The sequence below is a fragment of the Mustela nigripes genome, unplaced genomic scaffold (assembly GCF_022355385.1).
Source record: "Mustela nigripes isolate SB6536 unplaced genomic scaffold, MUSNIG.SB6536 HiC_scaffold_76, whole genome shotgun sequence".
In the NCBI taxonomy this organism is placed as follows: Eukaryota; Metazoa; Chordata; class Mammalia; order Carnivora; family Mustelidae; genus Mustela; species Mustela nigripes.
This window is the reverse complement of record NW_026739491.1, coordinates 2,102,644-2,126,582: the sequence shown is the minus strand read 5'-3', so window position 1 is coordinate 2,126,582 and position 23,939 is coordinate 2,102,644. Positions and strand designations below refer to the sequence as shown.

Here is a 23,939-nt window from a genome sequence, read left to right as displayed (position 1 = left end):
TAGAGGCCCTTTGGTGAAGTATATGGCAGGAATTTATTAGACTAGAAATTTGTTGAAATGGCAAGTCTAAGGGCCCGTCATTGGACCCGTTTCTAAAATATCATAGAGCCCCGCTTTCACCACCTGGGTTGTCACAGAATCCTTGCCTTTGATGGGTTTTCAACTTCTGCGTTCCCTTCAGCTTCTCTTTCAGAGCAGTACATGACTTCTATGATGTTTCTGCTCCTAAACAAACAGCTGTGTTAATAAGTTCTGGTGTGTGATTTCACTTGCGTTAGCAGAATATCTGGGTTTGATGGCTAAAGATATGTTGAACTGTTGGTGTGGCATTACTCAGAGTTTAGAGTGTCAAATTCTTATTTTAACATAGGCTTTGGATTTAGAAAATGACACAGATAGTGATCTTTGACTGTGAAACAAATAATGACAAACTGACATACAAGCTTTTACCCTAGTAGGAGTGTTTCAGAAGGATTGGATTAAAATAACTACAATTGCACTGGTTACGTTTTTGGTCAGTTTTACGTCTACTTGCTTTCAAAAGGAAAACGTTAGAATATCTACAATTCAACTGTTAGCTTAGTTTTTGATAATTGCGTACTTTTGTACCTTTAGTCCCACATCTCAGCTCGTGGTCATTTGTAGCAGTGAATTCGGAAGTGTTATATGAGTATTGTTAGGGTGGAGTGGCTCAGTCAGTTGAGTGTCGAACTCTTAATTTCGGCTTGGGTCATGATCTTGGGGTTGTAGATTCGAGCCCCCCATCAGGCTTGGCACTTCTGGGGTCTGCTTGTCCCTCGCCCTCTCTCTGTCCCTCCTCCTGTTCTCTCTCTCTCTCCTTCTTACTCTCTCCATCTTTAAAATAAATAAATAAATAAAATCTTAAAAAAAAAATTTTTGCTATGAGTATTCTCATCTGTTGATGAGACAGACCCAGCAAACTCCTAAGAGAGTATAAGTAAAGGTAGGGTTTCACTGCTGTCCTCCCTAAAGGTAGGAGAATGCAGTTTCCAAGTAACACTATATTCCTTGGCATGTAGTGTAGAAGTGAATAATTTGTTTTCATAGCAAAGCGTGGGAAATGAGGTAGCAGCTTCTTCTCGCTAAACATGTTGCTTTCTTCTTTCAAGTCTGCTATCTTCACTCATGATTTGATGGTGCCATTTGTTTTTTTGTTGTTTGTTTTTTTGTTTTTTTTTTTTTTTTTGCAAGCATCAAGCAGATGAGAGGGTTAACATGCTAACCTCAACTTTACAGTCAATTTAAAATTAAAATCTTTCCTTGATCACTATTTTCATTTATCAGTATCTGTTTAAAAAAAAAAAAGACTAGAGATGTTGCTGGTTGTTTGGTAAATGTCGTATTGCCACCAGGCTTGCAGAAGGTTGTGACTTTGCCTTAGCACAGGGGAACAGGACAAGCATTTCTATTCACCACGACTGTGACTCATCCTCAGGAGAAAAGCTAAGATGTTTGTGTACAGTGGAGAGAGTAGGACCTTGAACAAAATGCAATGTGATGAATTTCTTACCCACTAAGAGACAGAAATTCGAGTTGTAGGTATCAATCTCTCTCTCATCCCTCTGCTTTGGTTGCTGCTAATAAGCAATGTAATACTTGCTTTCTTCTGACCTGTTCATAGGTGCATTTCTGCACAGTTCCTCCTCTAAACACTAGTCTGGAAGCTCTTCAGCTCCTGTTAAATTATATATTTTTCAAGTCCTCTACAGATAGATTTTAAATTTTCCTTTCTAAAAATAGATATGCATTTTTCAAGTACATGTGTTAGAAACAAGATAGATTAATTCTACTTTTGATTCTCAAAGAACAGTCTTCTGAAATGTAAAGAGTAAAGCCTAGTGGAAGTATATATGTCTTTCATTGGGTACATATTTCTTTATCATAATATTCAGGACCCTGTAATCAATCACTAGCTTCTAAATTTGCCTTACTTACCCCATTTCTCCAAAGTAATAATTTTTCATTATTATTGATAGCCTGTTTTTAATTATTTTGCTCCCTCCAAAATTTCCTTGGATTTAGCATCGTTCAAAATGTACACTCTTGGAGGGCGCCTGTGTGGCTCAGTTGGTTAAGCGTCTACCTTCAGCTCAGGTCATGATCCCGGGGTTCTGGGATCGAACCCCGCATTGGGGTCCCTGCTCAACAGGAAGTCTGCTTCTCCCTCCCCCACACCCCCGGCTTGTGTTTCCTCTCTTGCTGTCTCTATCAAATAAATTTTTAAAAATCTTAAAAAAAAAAAAAGATATGGAACAACAGAAACTCTAAAAAAAAAAAAAAGGACACTCTCCCAGGTTTGATCTTGTCCTCTATGGTGGCTTCATTTCTCTATTGCTCACTCTCTGTTTACTTATTTTTTAAAAAAAATCTTCCAGTAATTTTGCTTATTAATACTCCATAGGAAATGTTATAATTCTTTTGCATATGTATCTTCTATTTCCTAAAATAGCCATATAAACCTCTTAAAAAATTTAACTTTCTAATATTATAACCACAACAGCTTGTGCAACAGCTTATATACTCTGTAGGTATGTTCAGTAAATACTGTCTTCAGACCTGTACTGTTCTCCCTTCTATTAATGACCTTAACATCCTTTCAAATCTAAGATGAGAGAGTGATTAGCAAAGTACATGCAAAACAGCAAACAAATTTCAGAGGATGTTCCAAGAACCTTTTCTAATGCTGCTTTAAATTTGTGTGCTAATCACACAGATGGAAACCCATCTATGAATAAGTCGCCAGTCTTTAAAACAAGGAAGGCCAGAATGGTTTGTATTTATAGTTCATGCCCTTGTCCTCTGGGATTAAGCAATCTTTTTAGCCTCTTCCCACAGTAGTGCATGTATATTCTGAGTAGCAGGCTGACTGCTGCTGATGATACTAAAATGTTTTGATAGGAGCAGAAATATGCTGCCACCTTCCTCTCCAGCCCAACGTTCAGAGATGACCTGTTTGCACGTGGGCCTATGGTGTATCATTTTTTTTGTACCAGAGCGGTAGAATAAGGTCTGACTCTAGTTGATTGAAGTGGTAGTTTCAGATTCTGGTAAGAGGACCTATTGCTGGTGAGGGAGGTTGAAACTGCAGAATGAGTTTGCAGTGTGAGGCCGCTCTGCACAGCAGCAGGTTGATGGGCACTGTGAGCCACGCGGCTCACATAAACAGACGGCCCAGGGACGAGTCAGAGCGACAGGTCCTGAGCGGCTAGATAGGCTTTTGCCTGATTCTTAACATGGTTAGAGAGAGTGTAATTTTAATTTGTCTGCCACTCTTTAAAACTGAAGAACAAGTACTTAGTGAATGAAATTCTATTCATTGGGAAATGAAAAATATGCATGATTATGCAGAGGGGAAATCTGAGTGTCACCCAGATCTGGACATTGGAAAACTGTTTTCAGGAGCCGCTGCCTTAGGGATAGGTTGGTTTTATCTTTTGGCTTGTAGTCTTTCAACATCCTTATGCTAAATGCTGCAGCATGTAACATGCAGCAAGAAAATATTAAAATTTTATTATTGGTATTAGATTTTAAAGAATTATGAACTATTTAATTGGAAGCCTAGAACTGATATTTAGGTTAAGAAAAACAATTTTGAAAAGGATAGCGTGGTAGGAAGTATCATAAAAACACATAGTAATGTAAATTTGTAGTAGTATTAAGCAAAAGAAAAATATTAATGGAAAAAATCTTTCAGTTTCATGCATAGGGCATAGAAAAAAGGAAGAGTATAGTAGAATTCCCAGATCTAATCATCCATTTTCAAAATGTAAATGTAAACAATCATTTCTCTGCCAAACACTTTCAGAAGTACTAAGCATTTCATTAATTCTCAAAAACAAGATTTGCTGTAGTTTTATAGCTCTAGAACAGTGTTTTAAATATAATTATTTGATGAAGGAAATACTGTACCACTTGAGTTCCTATGCTTCAGCTCCCTGTCAGGTTACATGTGTCATAGACCAACATCTTCAGTATATACATTTGCCAAAGAAAGTGAGGTGGTAGGGGTAGCATTACCAGGATACCTGTTGACCTTCCTTGGGTCACTGTGGTTAGGAGATGTGCCCAGAAACTCAAACTAGCATGACGGAAACCTTATTCTGAGATGTGTGAGGACTGTGAATGCCATTAGTTAAGGCAGAGGTATAAATATAGCTTCCTTTTGTTTCCCAAATAATTGGGATCCTATTCAAGATTAATTGTGCTAGCACCTACTTCCCAAATTGGCTTTCGTTTTATCTGCTCAAGCATGTAACACCTAGCCTTTGCTCAGGGTAGAAAAAGCACTAATCTACCTCTGTGCATATGGAAAGTAGTGTTCCGGGTGCTGCATTAAAAACTTCGGGAGAATACATTATTAATGGAATAGGTCTCTTTCTCTTTCAAAAAGGGAAATCATTTATGTGGCCACAGTCAAAAAGGGTAGAGATAGACTCAGTGCTAGTTCTTAACTATTTTTTTTTAATGAGTTATTGAGAGATAGGTAAGGAGAGATACTTCAGCAAGTAAATTACCTTCACAACATGCAACTTGTAGACACCAGTGTGATCTAATTGTAATATAGATCACCCTGTAATTTTCTCACCCTGTAAGCTTGAGAATTCCAAGTACATTTCTTATAGGATACCACATTATCAAAGGTTAGAAAAATAATAATAAACTTGGGGTTTTATTATTATAAAGATTATCAGAAAATTTTCAGATCACTTCTGGTTTAAATGAGTTCCCATCATATATTTGCTCGTTGCAAGCTTTACGTTTTCAGTTTGTTTTTGTCTACACACGTATAATTGAGCTGAGTATGTGTGCCAGTGAGGGGCTATGGGGCCGCGTTGAGCTTCTGCTTAAGTCTGCAGTATTAAAGTGTGCCTTTTGTTGCATGAGCTGGTCTTGCAGACTCTGTAGAGCCTTATCAAATGCAGCCAGTTGGTGCTGCTGGTATGAAAGCACAGGGGAGCTCTCATGTGGAAGGTTAATGGAGTGTAATTATAAAGAAAAATGAACTGCTCAACCACTCTATCTCACTCTACCTGCACCAAGAGTGACAAGTGCTCTGATCCTTTATAAACCCTGGAGCAGAGGTTTAACTATCTAAAATTATGGCGGTATAACTGTCACACAAACAAACACCCTGTGAAGTATAGGTATGCATCCCTGCGTAGGAATGATCCCTTCCCGTTACAGGGTGTCTCAGTTGGGAAAGGAGTACCTTCAACCACCAAGAAGAGCTGTGTGTTAGATGTTGTACTTCCGTGTCACTCCTTCTTTTCCAGTCAATTTGTTCCATTTTCTTTTCCTAAATATGCTCTCTCCCCTCTGATTGGTGGCGGGGCTGACAGCCTGCACACCAGTAGTTCCATTCCACTGTATCCACCAGATGACAAATATCCTTGCTTTCTCCAAGAAGGTCCATCTTACCTGCCCTCACAGCCATCCTTAAATCAACTGGGTTCTTTAATTTTTTTTATGATTTTATTTATTTATTTGACAGAGATCACAAGTAGGCAGAGAGGCAGGCAGAGAGAGAGGGGGAACCAGGCTCCCCGCCAAGCAGAGAGCCCAATGCGGGGCTCGATCCCAGGACCCTGGGATCATGACCTGAGCCGAAGGCAGAGGCTTTAAGCCACCGAGCCACCCAGGCGCCCCTCAACTGGGTTCTTTTAAAGGGGATGAAAACGGTCCCCTCTCCTCATTCTCAGCACCTAGACAGAGGTGGACTGTAGGAAGCTCAAATACCACCCAACAGGTCTTTCTCCCAGGATCTACAAGTAGCATAAAGATTACGCACATTTCTGCAGGCTCAAGAATGGGTTCGATCCTTACGTCCTTCAGTTGAAAATATCACAGGAAATATTTAGTAAGGAAAATTGCAGCTGGGAGAGACAAGGACAGAGAAGGACGAAGGAGACATGCAAAGGGTGTGATGACGAGACGAATCTGTGTTCCTAGTGTATCACATTGTCCGTGAATGTTGCAAAGTCGTCCTGTTACTGGAATGGCTGAAGGGTAAGCAGAGCTGGATTGTGGGGCTGGGTTGATTTAGTGCTTTTGCCAGCTCAGCAGAGAGTTGAAATAAGGTGTTGCAGAACCATGCAGCAACAACGAAACCCCCACCACCTTGTTCTTACCAAGTCTGAAACACAGCCACTCTTGGCTGTGCTGCCTACTGAGATAAGTAAATACAGCATCGCATCCATTAGGGCTGTGGAGACTCAGCAGAAGTGATGGCTGTGTCATTCACACAGCCGGCTTATTGACTGAGCCTTGGTCTTTCATGATGGGCAGGGGAGGAGCAGCCAGGCTTCCTCGTAGCAGCTCTACAAGTGGGGAGGCTGGTTTTAAAACCTCTCTGTGTGGTTTATCATGTTATTTCCCCATCCCCTTTGCATATGGGTTTTGATCATCTGTGCTCTCTTTCAAAAGCAAAATAGCTGTATGGTTTTTATGGGAGGAGGATAAATCTGTTAGTGAGTAAAAATTTTAAATCCAGCTTTGTATTAGTGGCTGATATGTAAAGTTTCCTGTGATAATATACTCCTTAAAAAACCCACTGGAATCCCAACATTTTACCAGCTTAAATGTTGCCAGCATCCATTCCACTTATTAAATTGAAGTCGTTGTTACAGAATTGAAGTTTTGGCTTGAGGTAGAAGGTTAGCAATAGAATCTTAACATTGTCCATCACACTTCATAGATGAAGACGCATATCGTTCTTGCTGGTTTGGCTTCAGCGTGTATCCCTGCTCAGCTGCCAGAGAGAGTATCTCTGATGACAGAAATATAGTCTCTGGCATTTTGGAGCAAGTCATCCAGCCCTGCCTCATCCCTTTTAAGAACATTCCTAGGCATTTCAAGTGCTCAGAGCAGTTTATAGGAAACGTGCCCCAGAGTGGGCATCGTCAGTGTGATTTGCTCCAGTCCGACCTCTTGAGCTGTCCATGCCTCACCTCTGGCTGTCACATTTCCAACCCTGACTGTATCCTCTGGCTTCTCTCCTGCTTGGCCCCACCAGTTTGTTGCACAGCTTACTTCCTTGGCTTTCAACAGCCTGTCATTGTTTCCTGGCAGTTTACTGTATCTAGACACTGGTGTCCAGCAAAGGACATCTCTCCCCCTTGGCTCTTCTCCCCACACCAGTATATTCTACATTCAGTCAGTCCACTTGGATATCACCCAACCTCCTGTCAGCCCCAGAAGTGTTGGCTCAGACAAATGAGCTCCAGCTCTTTGTTCAGTGAACAGAGCTTCATTCAAACTAGTTTCCAGAGGATAAGGATCCCATTTTCTAGTGCCTCTTTTACTATTAGGTAACTGTTCGTTGGCCATTGGTTACCACATGCCTCAGTTTCCCTGTCTGAATCAGTGACACTTGCTCTAATCCACCCAGCATGGCTGTGAAGACCTTCTTTGCTAAGAGGGCATGAAAATTTACAAGTGTAAAGTGCTAGGTACATGTACGAATGACTACTTAAGCTGAAAATATCACATCATTAAGAAATTTGTGGAAAGCGGGACCATCATTTTTCATCTAGGGTTCGTTCAGAAAGTAGAATTCTTGAAAATTTATGAAGTAATCCATATATTTGTAACATGAATTCCTTTTTTCTTAATCATGTAAATTAAATGATTTTGAAAACTCTCAGTACTCAAAAACGAGAACCAGTTAAATGGCAGGAGGTGTTTCTAGTGTTCTGGTTGGATTCCAAGTTTGATGATCACATTTTGCTTACTGTAATTCCCTGGACGGCTTCAACAAGGCAGTTTTCATTTTTCTGACCTCTACAATGCGGCTGTTAAGCAGCTGCTTTCTCCAGCCCTAGAGACAGCCACAGTTCAGTGGTAGATAAACTGATTCCAGTTCATTCTTATGTCAGTGCAACATGACGGGGAGGGGATTAAATTATCTGTGAGGTATATTAAGCTATTTTGAAAAAGTCAGCACATTTCTAGGACACATTATTATTAATTTTGTCATTCTTGTATATTTTGTATATAGTTGTTTGTCTCTCTCCTATCTTCCAGATATTTTATCTTAACCACATTTTTCTCATGCCCATTGATTACTTGGCATTGTATGTCTGTACCTTTTCTCATGAAAGTCACATCCCAGCCCTTTCACAGTGGTAAATTTTAATTAACCAGGAAGCCATTTTAATTTTCTGGTTATCTGAAATCCTTTTTGACTCACCTCCTATTGTTGAAAATTTTTCTAAGTAATGGCTGATTTCTCTCCTAGTAACTACAGTTCACTGGTTGTAATTATTGTCTAGGGATTGAAGACTGGTAGCCCCTGGGCCTAATCTAACTGGTGGAGAGATTTTGTTTGCCTCACAGCGTTGAAAGCAGCTCTTCCATCAGTGCCTTCAGACAAGGCCCTCCCTCTCGAGTTGACCTTCGTCCCCATCACTGCTTATTATCTCTTAGTTGGCCCGCTTCATTCATGTACATTACCTGACAGTGAGTTTTCAATCTCAGAATGAAACATTTTTTAATGATTTAGTTTCTTTGTAGTGTGTGTCAAGATCATCATTATGACCATTAGTTTTCTGTGTATAGCACTTATAAGAAGTATAGCTCAAGAGATTGTATTCTTGCCATTCAGAGATTCATAGAATTTTAAGCAGAAGAGAATGTTAGAGACTGAGAGAAGCTGAGCCCAAGAATAGGTAAATAACTTACCTGAGGTCACAGATATGACTTAGTGACAAATATGAGACCAGAACCCAGATTTTTTGGACTCTTTGTATTATTTTTGCTGCATAATACTACCTCTCTACTTATTTTTCCTAAAAGTGGGTGATACATGTAAGAGATATGTATCTCGAGATTTTTTATGCGGTGCTTTTGTGGCTTGTTATATTACGTAGTATATAGATGTGAGGGCTCTTAGTCCTTACCAGCAGGTAGAATAATTGGGGCAGGGGGACAGGGGGTGGATATGGAATTAGATATGAGGAACTAGAAGTGTTAATTAAGTCTGACTCTACCCCTGGCTTGAGACTTAGGTCAAGTTACGCAGATGCTCAGTGTGTCCTACCTGGCAGGCAGTGTCTATCCGATAAGATGGTTGTTGTTTCTGTTGTGACCATTTAGAACTCACCAGTGCCATATTAAACTATATCTAGAAGTCAAGAAACTGCTGTGGCCCATCTGGACAATGGAATATAATTCAGTGCTTAAAGAATGAGCTATTAAGCCATGAAAAGACAAGAAGAAACTTTAGATGCATATTACTAAGTGAAAGAAACCAATCTGAAAAGGCTCCCTGCTACATGACTTCAACAATATGGCATTCTGGAAAAAGCAAAATTATGGAGACAGTAAAATGGCCAGTGGTTGCCAGGGGTTGGTGGGAGGGAGGGATGAATAGAGCACAGAGGGGTTTGGGGTAATTAAAATGTCCCATATGCTACAGTGGTGGGCATATGTCATTGTACATTGGTCGAAATGCATAGAATATACATCATGGGGAGTAAATCCTAGTACAACCTATGGCTTTTGGGTGATAATGAGGTATTCAGTACAGGTGTATCAGTTTTAACAAGTGTACTGTTCTGATGGGGATGTTGATAGGAAGGGAGAAGGGTATCTGTACTCTCTACTCAACTTTACTATGAATTTGTAGCTGCTCTAAAAAATAAAAGTCTAATTTTAAAAATCAAGGGACTGATCCTACATCGAGTACAGTGTCCTCTCTTCTGACCCTGCACCTCAGTAATTTTGTTGGATGTGGAAACTGGAGAACAGTAGAGGTGAAAAGCGTGAGCTCCATTTAGTACCAAGAAGTATACTGAAAAAAGATATAAAAACAACACATCATCTTTACTGCAGCCATGCCATCTTTTCTAAACCTCAGAGTGTGTGTGTGTGTGCATGTGCGTGTGTGTGTGTGTGAGAGAGAGAGAGAGCGAGAGAGAAAACTAAATATCCATATAGAGATTCATGGATTGGATTTAATGGTTTTCATAGCCTGTGAAAAATGTTTTCCTTCACACTTAAGATTTAATAAAATACTTAAATTTTTAACCAAATGCTTTTTATTCATTAGGAGGTTATTCATGCTTTTCTTCTATATTGCTGAATCTCTAGCTCTCTTTAATAAAATTTCTAGTACTGACAAGTTAAAACAAAAAAGCAAACCCGCTCTGAAATTCTGAAAGATGAGTTCAAGTTTCTTCTGTCTCTGATGCAGAAAACTCAGACTAAACACAGAGTAGTGCAAATCATCTTTTGTCACGTGTCTTGGAAGATCCAGTGGAAAGTTCCCCATCTCTCATCTTGGCAGCCTACGTAGGTGATGGAATTGCTTCCTCCGTGTTGTTTTATGTGGGGTCTTGTCAGAAAGCAAATTTGTAACACTGTTCATTTTTCTCTTTAAGTGATTGTAACAAATATTTGGTGATAAATTAACTACCCAAATAGCAAATACTTTGTGAAATTAAGAGACACTCATTGGGTAGCTTTGGAAGCTTTCTAAAATCCATGTGTTTATGCTGTGATGGCAGATGATAACAATTACGTTTTTAGACATCAAGAGTGTTGTTCAGGATGTTCTTTTGTTAAGATACTTCCCATTTCAAAATGTCAGTGTTTAGTGATTTGTAAGACTTACTTTTTTTTTCCACATGCAAGGAAAATACTGCATTTCATCATAGAATATTTTCTACTTGATGTATCCAGCCTGACATAGTATATTGTTCTAATACTCTTGTCTGTCTTTTTCTCTCTTTTAAGATAAAACTGCAGAATTAAGGATTGTTAAAAAGATCCTCGCCTTTAGACATGATTGATTTGTGTCCTAGTACACCCATTCCGCATAGAATTTGGTTGTCTATTATATTTACCTCTTCCAGCATCTTATTCTGTCTTGTGTTTCTGTGAAAAGAGGACTTCTTATGTTCTCTCTTATTGTACCTAAGGTTTGGGAGTAGGCAACACCATCTTTTATCTGAGCAGTATCCCACAAAATGACAGAGGTTTTTGGTTTTGTTTCCCCTTTTTCCTCCTCCTGTTTTAGGATCATTACTGTGCTTAAATTGTATTTTCATATCCAACTTGTCAGGGACAGCTACTGCACAGCAACCTCCAATCATAATTCTTTTGTGAGGAAAACCAAGCACAGCAGCTTCAGGACAGAGCAAAGAGAGGATTTCTGTAGTGTATGGGACAGCTCTGACATTAACAAGGCAATGCTGCCTTTTAAGTTGTGGAATAGAGCCATGGAATGATGAATGACAAGCTCATGATGTGTGCAGGTCTGTAACAGATAGTTACAGAGGGGCATGCATTTTGATGAACTGGAGCTTAATTTACAAATTAATAGCCTCCGTGTCATATCTCATTGTGGTACAAACACAAAGATTCAGGCACTTTTTTATATTAGCAAGCAGCTAAATTGTACAGATTATAAATGGTTCTTATGTTTTTTTCCTGCTGTTCTCATTACTATATCTAGGGTGTTTGCTGGGTCAGGTTGCATTTAAATTGGACATCTATTTTATGCATTCAGAATATGGCCCTGAACCGCTGTAGAGGTATAAGAAACCTGGGCCATGCCTAGATTTCTATACAGGGAAATATTCTCTAATGTGTTTGACTTTTGAGACAAAAAGGCAACAGGTAGCATTCTCTTTCTTAATCCTGTACATTGTTTTGGTGACTCCTGCTAAAAAAAACTAACACAAAAATATTTGACTAGATGTTAAAAATCAAGCCATTGAAATATAATTGACATTGAAAGTAAAAGTCACATTTAAGTAGCTGTTGCTTTCAGTTAAAAATTCCTCCTAGTGGGGCGCCTGGGTGGCTCAGTGGGTTAAAGCCTCTGCCTTCGGCTCAGGTCATGATCTCAGGGTCCTGGGATCCAACCCCGAGTAGGGCTCTCTGCTCAACAGGGGGCCTGCTTCCTCCTCTCTCTCTGCCTGCCTCTCTGCCTACTTGTGATCTCTGCCTGTCAAATAAATAAATAAAATCTTAAAAAAATAAAAAATCCTCCTAGACACATTGTATTACTCATTGGTTATCATGCCTTAATTTCACATTGCCCTCAACAGTTTTCTAAAGCACTCCCTACCATTAATACAGTTGATCCTCAATATTTTTCTGAAATAGGCAGGATAGTATAGCTTAGTGCTTCAGAGAAATATAGAAAAAAATTTTTAAAGATTTTGTTTATTTGACAGAGATTACAAGTAGGCAGAAAGGCAGGCAGGGGCATGGGGGAAGCAGGCTCCCTGCTGAGCAGAGAGCCCCAGGCAGGGCTCCATCTCAGGACCCTGAGATCATGACCTGAGCTGAATGCAGAGTCTTAACCCGCTAAGCCATCCAGGCGCCCCAAACATAGAAATCTTAATTATAAGCCAAATGGGTTCTGATTTTGCTTTCCTTTGTTTTTTATTGTAGAGAAATATCTTACAACCACCATCCCCAGCATGCAGTGCTCTTTTTTTTTTTTTTTTTTTTTTTTTTTTTCCTTTCTTTTTTTTTTTTTTTTCATAAATTTTTTTTCACCCCCCTCCCCCGCATGCGTTTCTTTTTTTTTTTTTTTTTTTTTTTTGGTCTCTCTCTGCTTTTATATTATTTCGCCCTTCCATTTGAGTATGTTACATCCTGGAGAACCGTAGTGCTCCAGGGACATATCTCTCTTGAGTTCAACAGCTACACTCTTTCTTGTTGGATGCAAATAAAGGCAGTTCCCAGGTTCTTAGAAGGGTCCCTAGGTTTAGGTAGAGTCTGACTACAGCAATCTTAGCAGTCTTTCATAGTCCTGCATAAGGAGTTTATCTGATAGAGCATAAATGAACTAAGTAAGAAAAATGTAAACCACGTTTCAATCAGGGCATCACATAAAGGCTCTAATCCCCTATGGACATGGAATATAATCCCATTGATATGAATAAAAGGTCTAATTTCCTGTGGAGATGGGATGTGAAACCTATTGATTTCAATATCATTGTGTATATGTGTGTGCGTGTGTGTTTTGAAGGAAGAGTAAACCCCAACAAATGTATTTTTAATTAAAAAAGTAAGCCAAAAATCAGTACCATGACATACATGTGTGTTTTCCACCATCTGTTAAGCATGCATGTGGAGAATGTTGAACTTTATTAAAAAAAAAAAAAAAAAAAAGACCTCTGGTAATTCCACCTGCTGCTGTCCTCAATTTATTTATATTGTACTGTACAAATTCCATGGCACTCTGCAGAGCTCTAAAACAGCATCAGCATTGGCAGCTCTCTAAGATCAAACAGGTCCTCATTAGTAGACAGTAACCGGTTCTGTGTCTAAGGTGAGGGGGTTGGAGGTAGTGCTTCTGTCTAACAGGTGGTATGTTCAAAGGGCATATCCCTTTTTTAGAGGCTTTATAGGTTAGAATCTATTTGCCTAATTCTAACCGTGAAACTGAGTATCAGAGAGTTTGGGGAAAACTTTTCTAGTGCCTTACAAAACAAATAAAATGCAGTTATTTTTAGCTAAGTCTATTTTTATACCTGCTGCCGCCAGTATTCCTCTTCCTTCCTCTCTGTCAAAATTCTGTCCTGTGTGTCTTACCTAGAACGTTCTCTCTAATACCTTCAGTGTATGTTCTTCCCTTGAATTTTACTTACTGCATTAGAAAGGGGCTGATTTTGAATTTATTGTCTTTTCTTTGTGTTCTTATTCATAAAATGGTAGAAATTTCCCTCATTTTTCTCTTTCCTTTTAATAACGCATACCTTTTACCCAGGATTTAATTTTTTTTAAAAGATTTTATTTATTTATTTGATAGAGATCACAAGTAGGCAGAGAAGCAGGCAGAGAGAGAGAGAGGAGGCAGCAGGCTCCCTGCTGAGCAGAGAGCCTGATGCGGGGCTCGATCTAGGACCCTGGGATCATGACCTGAGCTGAAGGCAGAGGCTTTAACCCACTGAGCCACCCAGGTGCCCCCTCCCCCCGATTTAATTTTGTGACTAATTTTATGACAGTAACATATGCCCTATTCTTTAGAGGATAATTATGTAGTAGCATTCTGAAGACTGTTACCTTATCTCCTTCCTGTGTCTTCAGTGTTAAAGAATATTGGTATTGCTTATAAATGCAGTGTTTGAACTTCAGTCAGATAGTAGAAAGTTTTTTTTTTCCCATCTCTGAGTAAATTTTGACTTCAACAAATCTAAGTTTCTCCATGTTAGTTTCTCTGCACACCAAAATTTAGTATCGCTGGTTTCATTTGAGCTATTGGTGAGTCTGAAGACCTGGAAACATTTTTCACTGCATTTTACATAGGAAGGTAGGTAAGATTTGTTCTTGACTTTCTGGATTTGTGAAAAGTTACAAGTCTTTTTTGGTCTCTGGCATGAAGGGTGTGGGTTCTATTTTCAGATTGTATGATTGATTGATGGAGGGGACAAAGGATGAATTTTTAAGGCAGTACCATGTAAGAAGATGTCTGTGTGGGTGTTGCCCTATCATAATTTATATAAAACAGGTAATATAGAATGTAACACAAGTAAGTGGAGCAACTGACTGGATCGCTGACATGTAGTTATGGAGGGCAAGGGCTGGTACCTGGAGCTCCTTTTGAGAGATTTTTTTTTAAAGATTTTATTTATTTGACTGAGGGAGAGCGAGAGCACGCACACACAGGGGGAGTGGCAGGCAGAGGGAGAGGGACAAGCAGGTTCCCTGCTGAGCAGGGAGGGGGGATATGGGACTTGATCCCAGGACTTTGGGATCATGACCTGAGCTGAAGGCAGACGCTTAACCGACTGAGTCACCTAGAAGCCCCTGAGAGAAGATTTTTAAAAGCTTCTTGAGAATTTGCTGGAAATAAAGTGGGGGCTTCGGGGGGGGGGGGGGTCCTGCCATCTCTCCATCTCCCTTCTGTATTGACCAGTGCCATGGAACTTGTTGTGATCGACTTACATAACTGAAGAATGAACCCGATTTTCTGTTGAGTCATACCTATAAACTTCTGTATTTTCTTTGGGATCTGTCTTGCTGTCGTGTGAACACGTTGATAGTATTGCTGAATGTCACAATATTGATCACCGTGACTACCTGTCTCAGAAACTGTGACTTGAAGTGTTACAGGCCTGTGAACTCTTCTGCCTGAAGAAGCCCTGATAAAACCTAGTGATGGGAATGTCAAGGGGTTCCGAGGCTTGGAATTACATGGGGTTTATGGAGCGGTTCTTGACAGATGGATTGATTGGAGGGGGCAGTACTAGCTAGCCATTCTGGACACCAGACCCTTTGGCCCATTCTTCTAGGAAATATATTAAGGAAAGAAGGTGGTACATTATTACTGGCTTTTTCTCCCTCCCTCCTACCTTCATCCTTTACAGCTTTTCCTTTCTCATCTCCTTCTTTCCCCACCCCCTTTTCTTTTTAACTTTTATTAACTTATTAGTCAGTGACAAATGGCCAGTTTGTGACACTTAGCCCTCTTCTCAAAGCTTCAGGTTAATGTTCCAAAATAGTTAGCTACATTTCAAGGTCTCCTGTATACGTGAATAACATTAAAAACGCCAAATTGTTTACTTTGTATAACCTTCATTAATGACCAGCAGAAGTCATGATTTCTTTGTTTAAAACATATAATAATAAAAGTATAGGCTCACTTCCTGTGGAAGTGAGAGGATCCTTAAGAACTTTGCTTGATAGCACATAGCTAAAATTTATGAAATTTGATAGCTGTAGTCTTTTCTGCCCATAACTGGTACTGATCCAGATCAGGTACTTACTGGAGTTAAAGTGACTGGTGTGTTTGCTGGAGCTGCAGGACTAAGCTCTAGAACAAGTCTGGGTTGTGGAACTTAGGAAAGCCCACTAAAGCATAGGGCACCTCCCTTACCAGCCCGCTGCCTAAGGCATGCCTCTGCCTCAGACCCCGCCTAACTTCAGGTCGTCGGTTTTCAAGACGCAGTGATAAATTTAAGTGACAGGAGGCATCAGTGCTTCCCTCAGACCTTCATTTTTTAAAAAATTTGAATAGACACGCACAACTGCAAGCTTAGCGTTCTTCTAATGGGAACAGAGAAAGGAGGGCAGGGACAATGCATTTCCGAGCGGCACTCTGAAACATACCAGAGCCTTCTTTCAAAGAAAATTGTACCCAGCTCATATGATCTGACCCATGTCCCATCTACACAGCTTTCTTCTCTCCCCCCCCCCCCTTCTTTTTCCTTCCCTCAAAGACTAATGTAAGTTCGCAAGTATTTTGATCCCTGTGCCTCCCCAAGGGTTCCACAGGCTTTGTTTCAGGCCCTGGGGGAGGAACAGTTGTGAATGCAGTGTGACTCACTGACTCCCACTTGGCTGATTCTGGTTCTGATTGGCCGTCACCTCGTTCTGGCCATATGGCTGCAGAGTACTCTAGCCTGCATCCCTTCCTCGTTCTTTCCCCTACTGTTCCCTTCTGTTGTACACGACGCTGGGAGTGGGTTCTGGGCTTTGTCTCTTGCTTCCAGTTTACCCCAGTTAGGCAGTTAAGTAGGAGAGCATGCTGTGTGTCCCAGGGATGGCTGTAGAGGGGAAAAATATCTTTTCCTTTTGTGCCTGGTAGGGTAATTACTTCGTTTTTGGCTGTTTTTTGTTCAAAGTTTATTTTTTGGCAGGTGTCACATTTGTGTTCTATTATTTCCTCATGGTTTCTCTCCTCCCTTCGATTTGAGCTGGGGTTTTTTGTAGAGGTTCTTGGCGTCCCTTTTGTGGTGTACTGATGCTACACTTCAGCTAGTCGTTACTATGTTTGTTTAGTGCTGGTTTTATGTTAAGGAGGGGGACTGAGAGCAATGATTTTAAAGTAATGATTTAATTGTTAAATGTCTTAATGTTCTGGAAGTCACCACGCAATAAAATCTATCTGTGATACTCAAAATTATCTGTAGCACCACTGCCACTTCTTGCCCTTCTCCTAAACTGTATCAATTCAATTACTCTATCTTTTTATACTTGAGAAATAGGATTTTGAAGACTTAAGTTAATTTTTTATAAGAATTTGATATTTTTATTAATTTGCATTTTTATTATTCTACAGATGGTTTCTGCAGAGACTTTGGACTCTGCATCCTTTTTTCTTTTCTTTGTGAAATTTAACTACTCAAAGAGGCAGTGAAGACAGAATATAAAGTTTAGCAGACCCCCCCATATTGGCCTTTATATGATATTTTCATTGCCTAAAAAGAATCAATAAAAATACAAAAAAATTCTCTCAATAATATATTTTGTATTGACTTAAAAGTTCTTAAAAATCCATTTTATAAATATTTTAATGCTCAAATATGTTAAGCAAGTAACCTTATAAGTTTGGGTTCTTTAGAGGATATGTGCAGTGAAGTTGGTTAGCATCATAAGGGGAATTTGAGGGGCACCTGGGTGGCTCAGTGGGTTAAAGCCTCTGCCTTCAGCTCAGGTCATGATCCCAGGGTCCTGGGATGGAGCCCCACATCATGCTCTCTGCTAGGCGGGAAGCCTGCTTCCCTTCCTCTCTCTGCCTCTCTCTGCCCACGTGTGATCTCTCTCTCTCTGTCAAATAAGTAAATAAAATCTTAAAAAAAAAATTCTTAAAAAAATAAAAATAAGGGGAATTTGAAGTCAACCTGGCCATATGGTGTCACTTAACCCTTTATTTAAAGATCTTCATTTACTTATTTTTCTTCATTCATGATCTGTATTGGAAAATGGCAGTCTATTTTATCAGAAATAACAAACCTCAGCTGGTGAGCTCAGTTGAAAGTATATGAAGAGTGCTGCTTACACTTGCTTCTAGCCATTAGGCCCAGAGAGGCAGCCCCAGTCTGGCCCCCAGTGGTTTTATAGGACATGTTCCCTGAGTCATTTGCTGGTCTCCGGTACCCATCACTTTTCACATGCTGTGAGGAGACATTTACTAAGCTACATAGTTCTAGCCCCGAGTATAATCGTGGACAAAATAGGTCCTTGCCCTCATGGAGCTTATGTTCTTTTGAAATATAGTAATGAAAGTATCAAAATACATATTTTTCTTGGATTTGGATAAGATGTAGAAATTCAAGAAACTCCAGTTTTTAAATTTTTATCCCATGTAACTAAGTCCCTCCTTTGCCTAAACAAATGTACACATTTCCGCAGATCCTATCCCAGCAAAGAGGTCCTGCTCATGAGTTTCACAGTTGAGTCATTTAGAATGAGTATTCTTGGGCGCCTGGGTGGCTCAGTGGGTTAAGCCGCTGCCTTCGGCTCAGGTCATGATCTCAGGGTCCTGGGATCGAGTCCCGCATCGGGCTCTCTGCTCAGCAGGGAGCCTGCTTCCCTCTCTCTCTCTCTCTGCCTGCCTCTCCATCTACTTGTGATCTCTCTCTGTCAAATAAATAAATAAAATCTTTAAAAAAAAAAAAAAAAAAAAGAATGAGTATTCTTTGTATGGCATATATCTGAGATCAGGGTTTCTCTGTTTAAGAGTCTGTTTAATGTTTGAGACCGATACGTGATGTTTGTTTGAATAACAAAAATTAGTATGGCCGATGTCCGTGTTACCAGATACTAAAAGTAAAACCACCAGCAATGTGCCCATCACAGTTGTGAGTACTTTACATCCAGCAGCCTGTCGGGTCCTCATAAGAACCCCAAGGATATTGTTAATCACCTCATTTTACAGAACAGGAAATCGAGACACAGATAGGTTAAGTAGCTTGATGAACATCAGAGAGCTGGTAAGTAGCAAAACATAAGTCTGTGTCTCCAGAGTCCGGTGTTAGTGGCCACACGGTATTGCCCTTCCAGCTGAGCACACCAGGCTAATGATGGTCCAGAAATGTGAGCTCTGCTGTGTGAAGTCCATTATCTTCTCTTCTCCTCTGTGTGGCTCTGTCTCCCTTGAGCTATAAAATGTTTCCTATGCTGTTGGTTTATCCTCCTGTGTCACATCTGTAAATTTTAGACGTCACAAGTTTTAGGTGAAGCTGGTCACAGAACGATGTCAGAGGTGTGTAGCTGCATGCGTCACAGCTGATAGGACAATACTCTGATACATGGTCTTTCTTTTTGTCTCCATGGGGTAGAAAAGGGTAGTTGAACAGCTACGGAAGAACCTGATAGTGAAGCAAGAACAACCAGACAAGTTCCAAATACAGCCATTGCCACAGTCTGAAAACAAACTACAAACAGCACAGCAGCAACCCCTCCAGCAGCTCCAGCAGCCGCCGCAGTACCACCACCACCACGCCCAGTCGGCTGCACCCTCTCCCAGCCTGACCGCTTCCCAGGTAAAAGTGTGGCGGAAGCCCTGCAGGCTTCCTGCTCTAGGCTGGTTGATTTTCAGGCAGGTAGAGCTAGGGCCCCTTTCAGTACTAAGCTCAGCTAACCCTAGACAAAAGTTATTGTGGTTACTTTTTTATACTATACACAGGGGTAAAAAAATCCCTTGAAATTCCCTGGCAGAAGGAAACAGTATTACTGAGGAGCAAAAGTCAAATGATTTCCCACCTGTCCAAAGAAGAGGGGAAAGGTAGTTGGTGACAAAGAAAAATCACTTCTCTGTGTTAGAACTAAGGTCTTAAGAACTAAGGTCTTATTTTGCATTTCTGGAAGTATTTCTTTGCACCTGTTCTAAAAGTCTGTGTGACTCCGCCTCCATTGAAATCGTTTTGCTGAAACTCTTAGCAGTTAGGTGTGGAGGTGAACCAGGTAGAAAGGCATTCAGAAGAAGGGTGATGTGTTTCCATTATTCAGAGATATGAATTTGTTCCAATATATTGAAGGAAATCTGAAATGGAAGCTACAGGTCCAAACTAGAACTAAGAACTGGAGGTTTGATAACATTCTAACTTGGTGTAGTTGTGCAGATGTTTTTGCTGAAAGGGACGTTTAAACTAGCATATAAGGACAGTAAGGCAAAATACACAAAAAGGACATATTTGAGGATAATGTTCAACTAGGAAAACTATTCCAAGCAAATGTTTTTGACATTTTTAATGGTTAAAGGTATTTCATAGTATTTGTATTATTTCGTATGAAAATTATATGAAAGTCCATTTTCAACATTCATAAATAAAGTGTTATTGGAACACACACACACGCACACACATGCAAACTGTTCAGGCTTGATCTCCACACACCTGCCTGTAATGTGAGCATACCTTTTAAGATGGGATGGTTGAGCGGTGGTTCTTGATTCTTAGGGATCATGACCCCATTAAGACTTTGGTGAAAGCGGTGGATCCTCTCTCCAGAACAGTATACATTCACACCTAATAACACTCATTTTTGCACATGATTTCAAAGACGTTGGGATCTTCTGAAATGCAAGCATGGGCACCCTTTATGCACCAGTACCAGGTCTTCACTGTATACATAGAGAAAAAGATTATAGTTTGCTTGATTAATCACTGTTTATGGAGATTGGGCTGGTTCACATAGAACACTTTTCAAGTGAGGAATATATTACTTGTAAAAAATACTAAAGATTAGTAAAGATAGTTGACATTTAATCGAGGTTACCGTAAACTGCTACTCTCCTGAGTACTTTACATATGTAACATACACAGTCCTTACCACAACCCTAATAAGGAAGGTATTATTATTGTTCTTGTTGTTGTTATTGTTCAGAAAAGAAAACCAAGACACAGAGAGATGAAGTAATTATCTAAAATCATATAGATAGTATGTGTGGTAGAGCCAAGATGTGAACCCAGGTATTCTGGTGAAAACCTCTGTCCATTCATGGCTCTTCTGTACTACTGTACAGTACCAAAAAATGAAATGCCAACATTATAGAAAACGCTGCCAATGTAGGAAAAAGAGTAATTCCTGTTGTAAATCAGATAGCTGGAGCATAAATTTTACCATATTCTCCACTCCGGGGCTCTTTGAAAATGAAGCATTCAAACTGTTTTAAAACCCCCTGACCAGGACTTCTATTTCTTCTGAAGGATTGCTTATCAGATTACTTTTGTTGGAGTTGATTAGTTTGTTCTCTTTGCAAAGTACAGTTTCATCAGAAAGTGTCTACAGGGAAAGAGTGTGGTAGAATTCATTGTTTCCTGGTATGTAGGCGTTTTCTCTCTTAACCCATGGATACTTTCTGTTCAAGTAACATTCGGTGTCCCACAAATCAGAGGAAATACTTATGTAATACTTACAATAGCTCTTCCCTCCTAGTAGTCTGAGTTCTGTGCTGCTGTGGGATGGTGAGTGATAGTAAGGGGCGAAGGGCTGGCCCCCAAACAGTGTTGTGTGGCAGCTATCCACCTGGTAGCTCACCTACCATATATTTAATTGATTTATCTAAGCTCGTTCTGTTCTATTCTGTTCTGTTAAATGCAGATGTATAATTTTAAAAGCCAGAAGACCCTCTAAGTTTTTAGTTTCTGTCTTTACAATAAACTGTCAATCAGTATTTATTGGGTGTTTTCCATGTGCTAGATTCTGGTATACAAAGAGGTGGTCACGGTCCCTGCCTAGAATCTGGTATATTATCATCAATTTCATTCATCCTGTAAATTTTTATTGGGTCTCTATTATATACAGACACTGTGCTCGGCAATGAAGAAGGTGGATTCAAAAACAAGAATATTAAAAATTTAGAAAAGAGGACAGTGTAAACAGCTAACAAAGAGAATAAAATGAAAGTACTTGTGAAGAGTAAATTTTAACTGGAGAGATCAGAGGTGCTTCATGGACGAGGTGACACTTGAGCAGGATGTGGACAGATCAGTGAGATTTTAGCGATAGAGCAGAAGGGAGGAGCATCACAGATGTAGACAATTATGTGACCAAAAGTAAATGTGTGTCCCAGGAATAGCAGAGACTGATGTGGCTCAGGTGTGGATTCTGGGCAATAATGGCGAAGGGAGATAAAGCCAGAGAGGTAGAAAGAAGCTAGCTTGGAGAAGCCTCCAGTGCATGGCAGAGCTGTTAGTTTTAGGCAAAGGGAGTCCTTAAAAGTCCACGAGGTCAAGGACAACTGAGAAGTTGTATATGGCATATGTTAAATATCTAAGTTTGGAAAAGAATATTAAGTAGCAGTCAGCACAGGCAAACAGGAGGTGCTTGGCAGAGAATGTTTTTTATTCTGAGTCAAGTGGCTAGCAGGGACCAAGGCATGGGGAGTGGGGGGACCGGTCCCCTTTACTTAGTTAACTCAAATTCATCCCTGTAGGTAGATTTTGAAGTTTTTTCAATTCACAGAAAAAGAATGAAAGACAGTAGAGTTGAATGCAGGTCTACCCTTCAACTCACATTCCCAGTCGTGTCCTTTTTAATGATGGAATACAAATGTAATGAAGCAACAGTTAATGAAACCAAATAGAAAATAAATCCTAATGGACCAAAAGAGGAGTGGGTTGGTTCTATTTGTAGTCATGTGAGTGCACAACAGTTACTTGCCATTCAAAATTAAATGAAAATAGCCTAAACTAGGGATGGAAGTTCACTAGCGCCCGTAGTAATAACCCCTGGTCGTTCCAATTTGTTCACTGCAGTCTGTTTTAAATCAACACCGCATGCTTTGCCGGTAAACTACAATAACTTGGCCAAAAAAATAAATAAAATGATTTTTAGTGTTTTATGCCATGTATTTCTGCATTAATACATGCAGAACTCTCGTTGGTGCAGTTTAGATTTTGTCAAAATTAAAGAACCTCTTCATGACGCTGTGGGGAAACTGCTCACTTATCTGGAAGCCGGTCACAATTGGACAGCATCAACCAGCCAGGGACTACTCACAGCTTCCAGAAACATCATTTTCTTTGTTGTTGGATACCTTTCCTCTCCCGTGTCTTCTCTCCTTCCTGCCAGACAAGTCAGAGGTTGTCGTTAGGTTTGGATTTCAAAATTGTAGATTCTTTTTGTCATCTAAACTCTAACACTCCCAAGAGTTTGGTTTATATCCCCAAGCACTTAGAATAAGCACCAGACCAGAGGGAAGAATTTAAGCAATACCTCTGTTATGCCTGGTGTGAATAAGTGGTTAGCTGATGTATTTTCTAAAAAGTTTTCATCAGTGAATATAGTACTAGACAGTACTACACCTTTACATACAGTGAATTGTATAGATGCTGGAGTACATGTTGTGAAATTAGCCATAACTATATATTTATAAAGGGGAATAAGATGCTAACCTAAGATGTCAACAGACTTGTTAGGTTTTAAGGGTGTTTTTAAGTGTTGCGGTTAATGGTAAGTATGTAATTCAGGTGAGTTGGAGGTTTCACTGACTTTTTTTAGAATAATTGCTTTAGGGTGATTCAAAATATTGATAATAATTTACCTGAACCAACAATGTTTCAAACAAAAGTACATGACCTCTTTCAAAGCAGTAACAGCATGCACAATTGCTTTTTAAAATCCATGTCAGTGAGTTCTGCTGATGAGAGATTTTGCTTCCATAACCTGTGTTGGCACCAAGATTGAATGCCATCTGGTGTGACTTGCTCACCATTTGAAAAGGTCTTTGTATTTCAATGTCTTAAACCGAAAGATAGGCTAATGTCACACTGGGTTAAAAACACTTACTACAAATAACTGGCAATGTAAAGCCAGTCCTTTCTTCTACACTAATGTAATGTTTCTAATGATAAACAGCATTTAGCTTTTATTTGGTTTTCATCTTGCATTAATAGTAGATGAACCCCCACCCCGCCGCCCAAATAAATACCAGTGGTCTCCTTTTACTCCCATTTCACATTTGAGGAGGCACTGGCAAGGAGAATGAGACATGCCTGTTTTGTTGATTAGAGAAGAGGAAACAAAGATATGGGTGATTTTCGCTACAAGCATTAATAAAGATCGCTTGTAGGTTGCAGTGGGATAGATGAGGCCAGATTGCTAATTGTTTTCATTGAAAGGAAGTAAAGATACTAAAAGATTAGATGATGTATGTGTGTATTTCAGGCAGAAGATGGAAGTAAAGAATTACCGCCCCCCCCACCCCAAAAAACCCAACTTAGTACACAAGT

At 39.8% G+C, this 23,939-nt stretch overlaps 1 protein-coding gene across 15 annotated transcripts in view; it reads left to right on the top strand.

Annotated features, from left to right (window-relative positions):
- Nucleotides 1–23,939, top strand: part of LOC132008247 (PHD finger protein 21A) — a 192,697-nt gene that overhangs the window by 119,669 nt on the left and 49,089 nt on the right. For all 15 annotated transcript variants that reach the window (XM_059386770.1, XM_059386767.1, XM_059386771.1 and 12 more), the window contains one exon: nt 19,044–19,247. In XM_059386770.1, the coding sequence (XP_059242753.1) occupies nt 19,044–19,247 (204 nt within the window). The remainder of the gene's footprint in view (nt 1–19,043; nt 19,248–23,939) is intronic.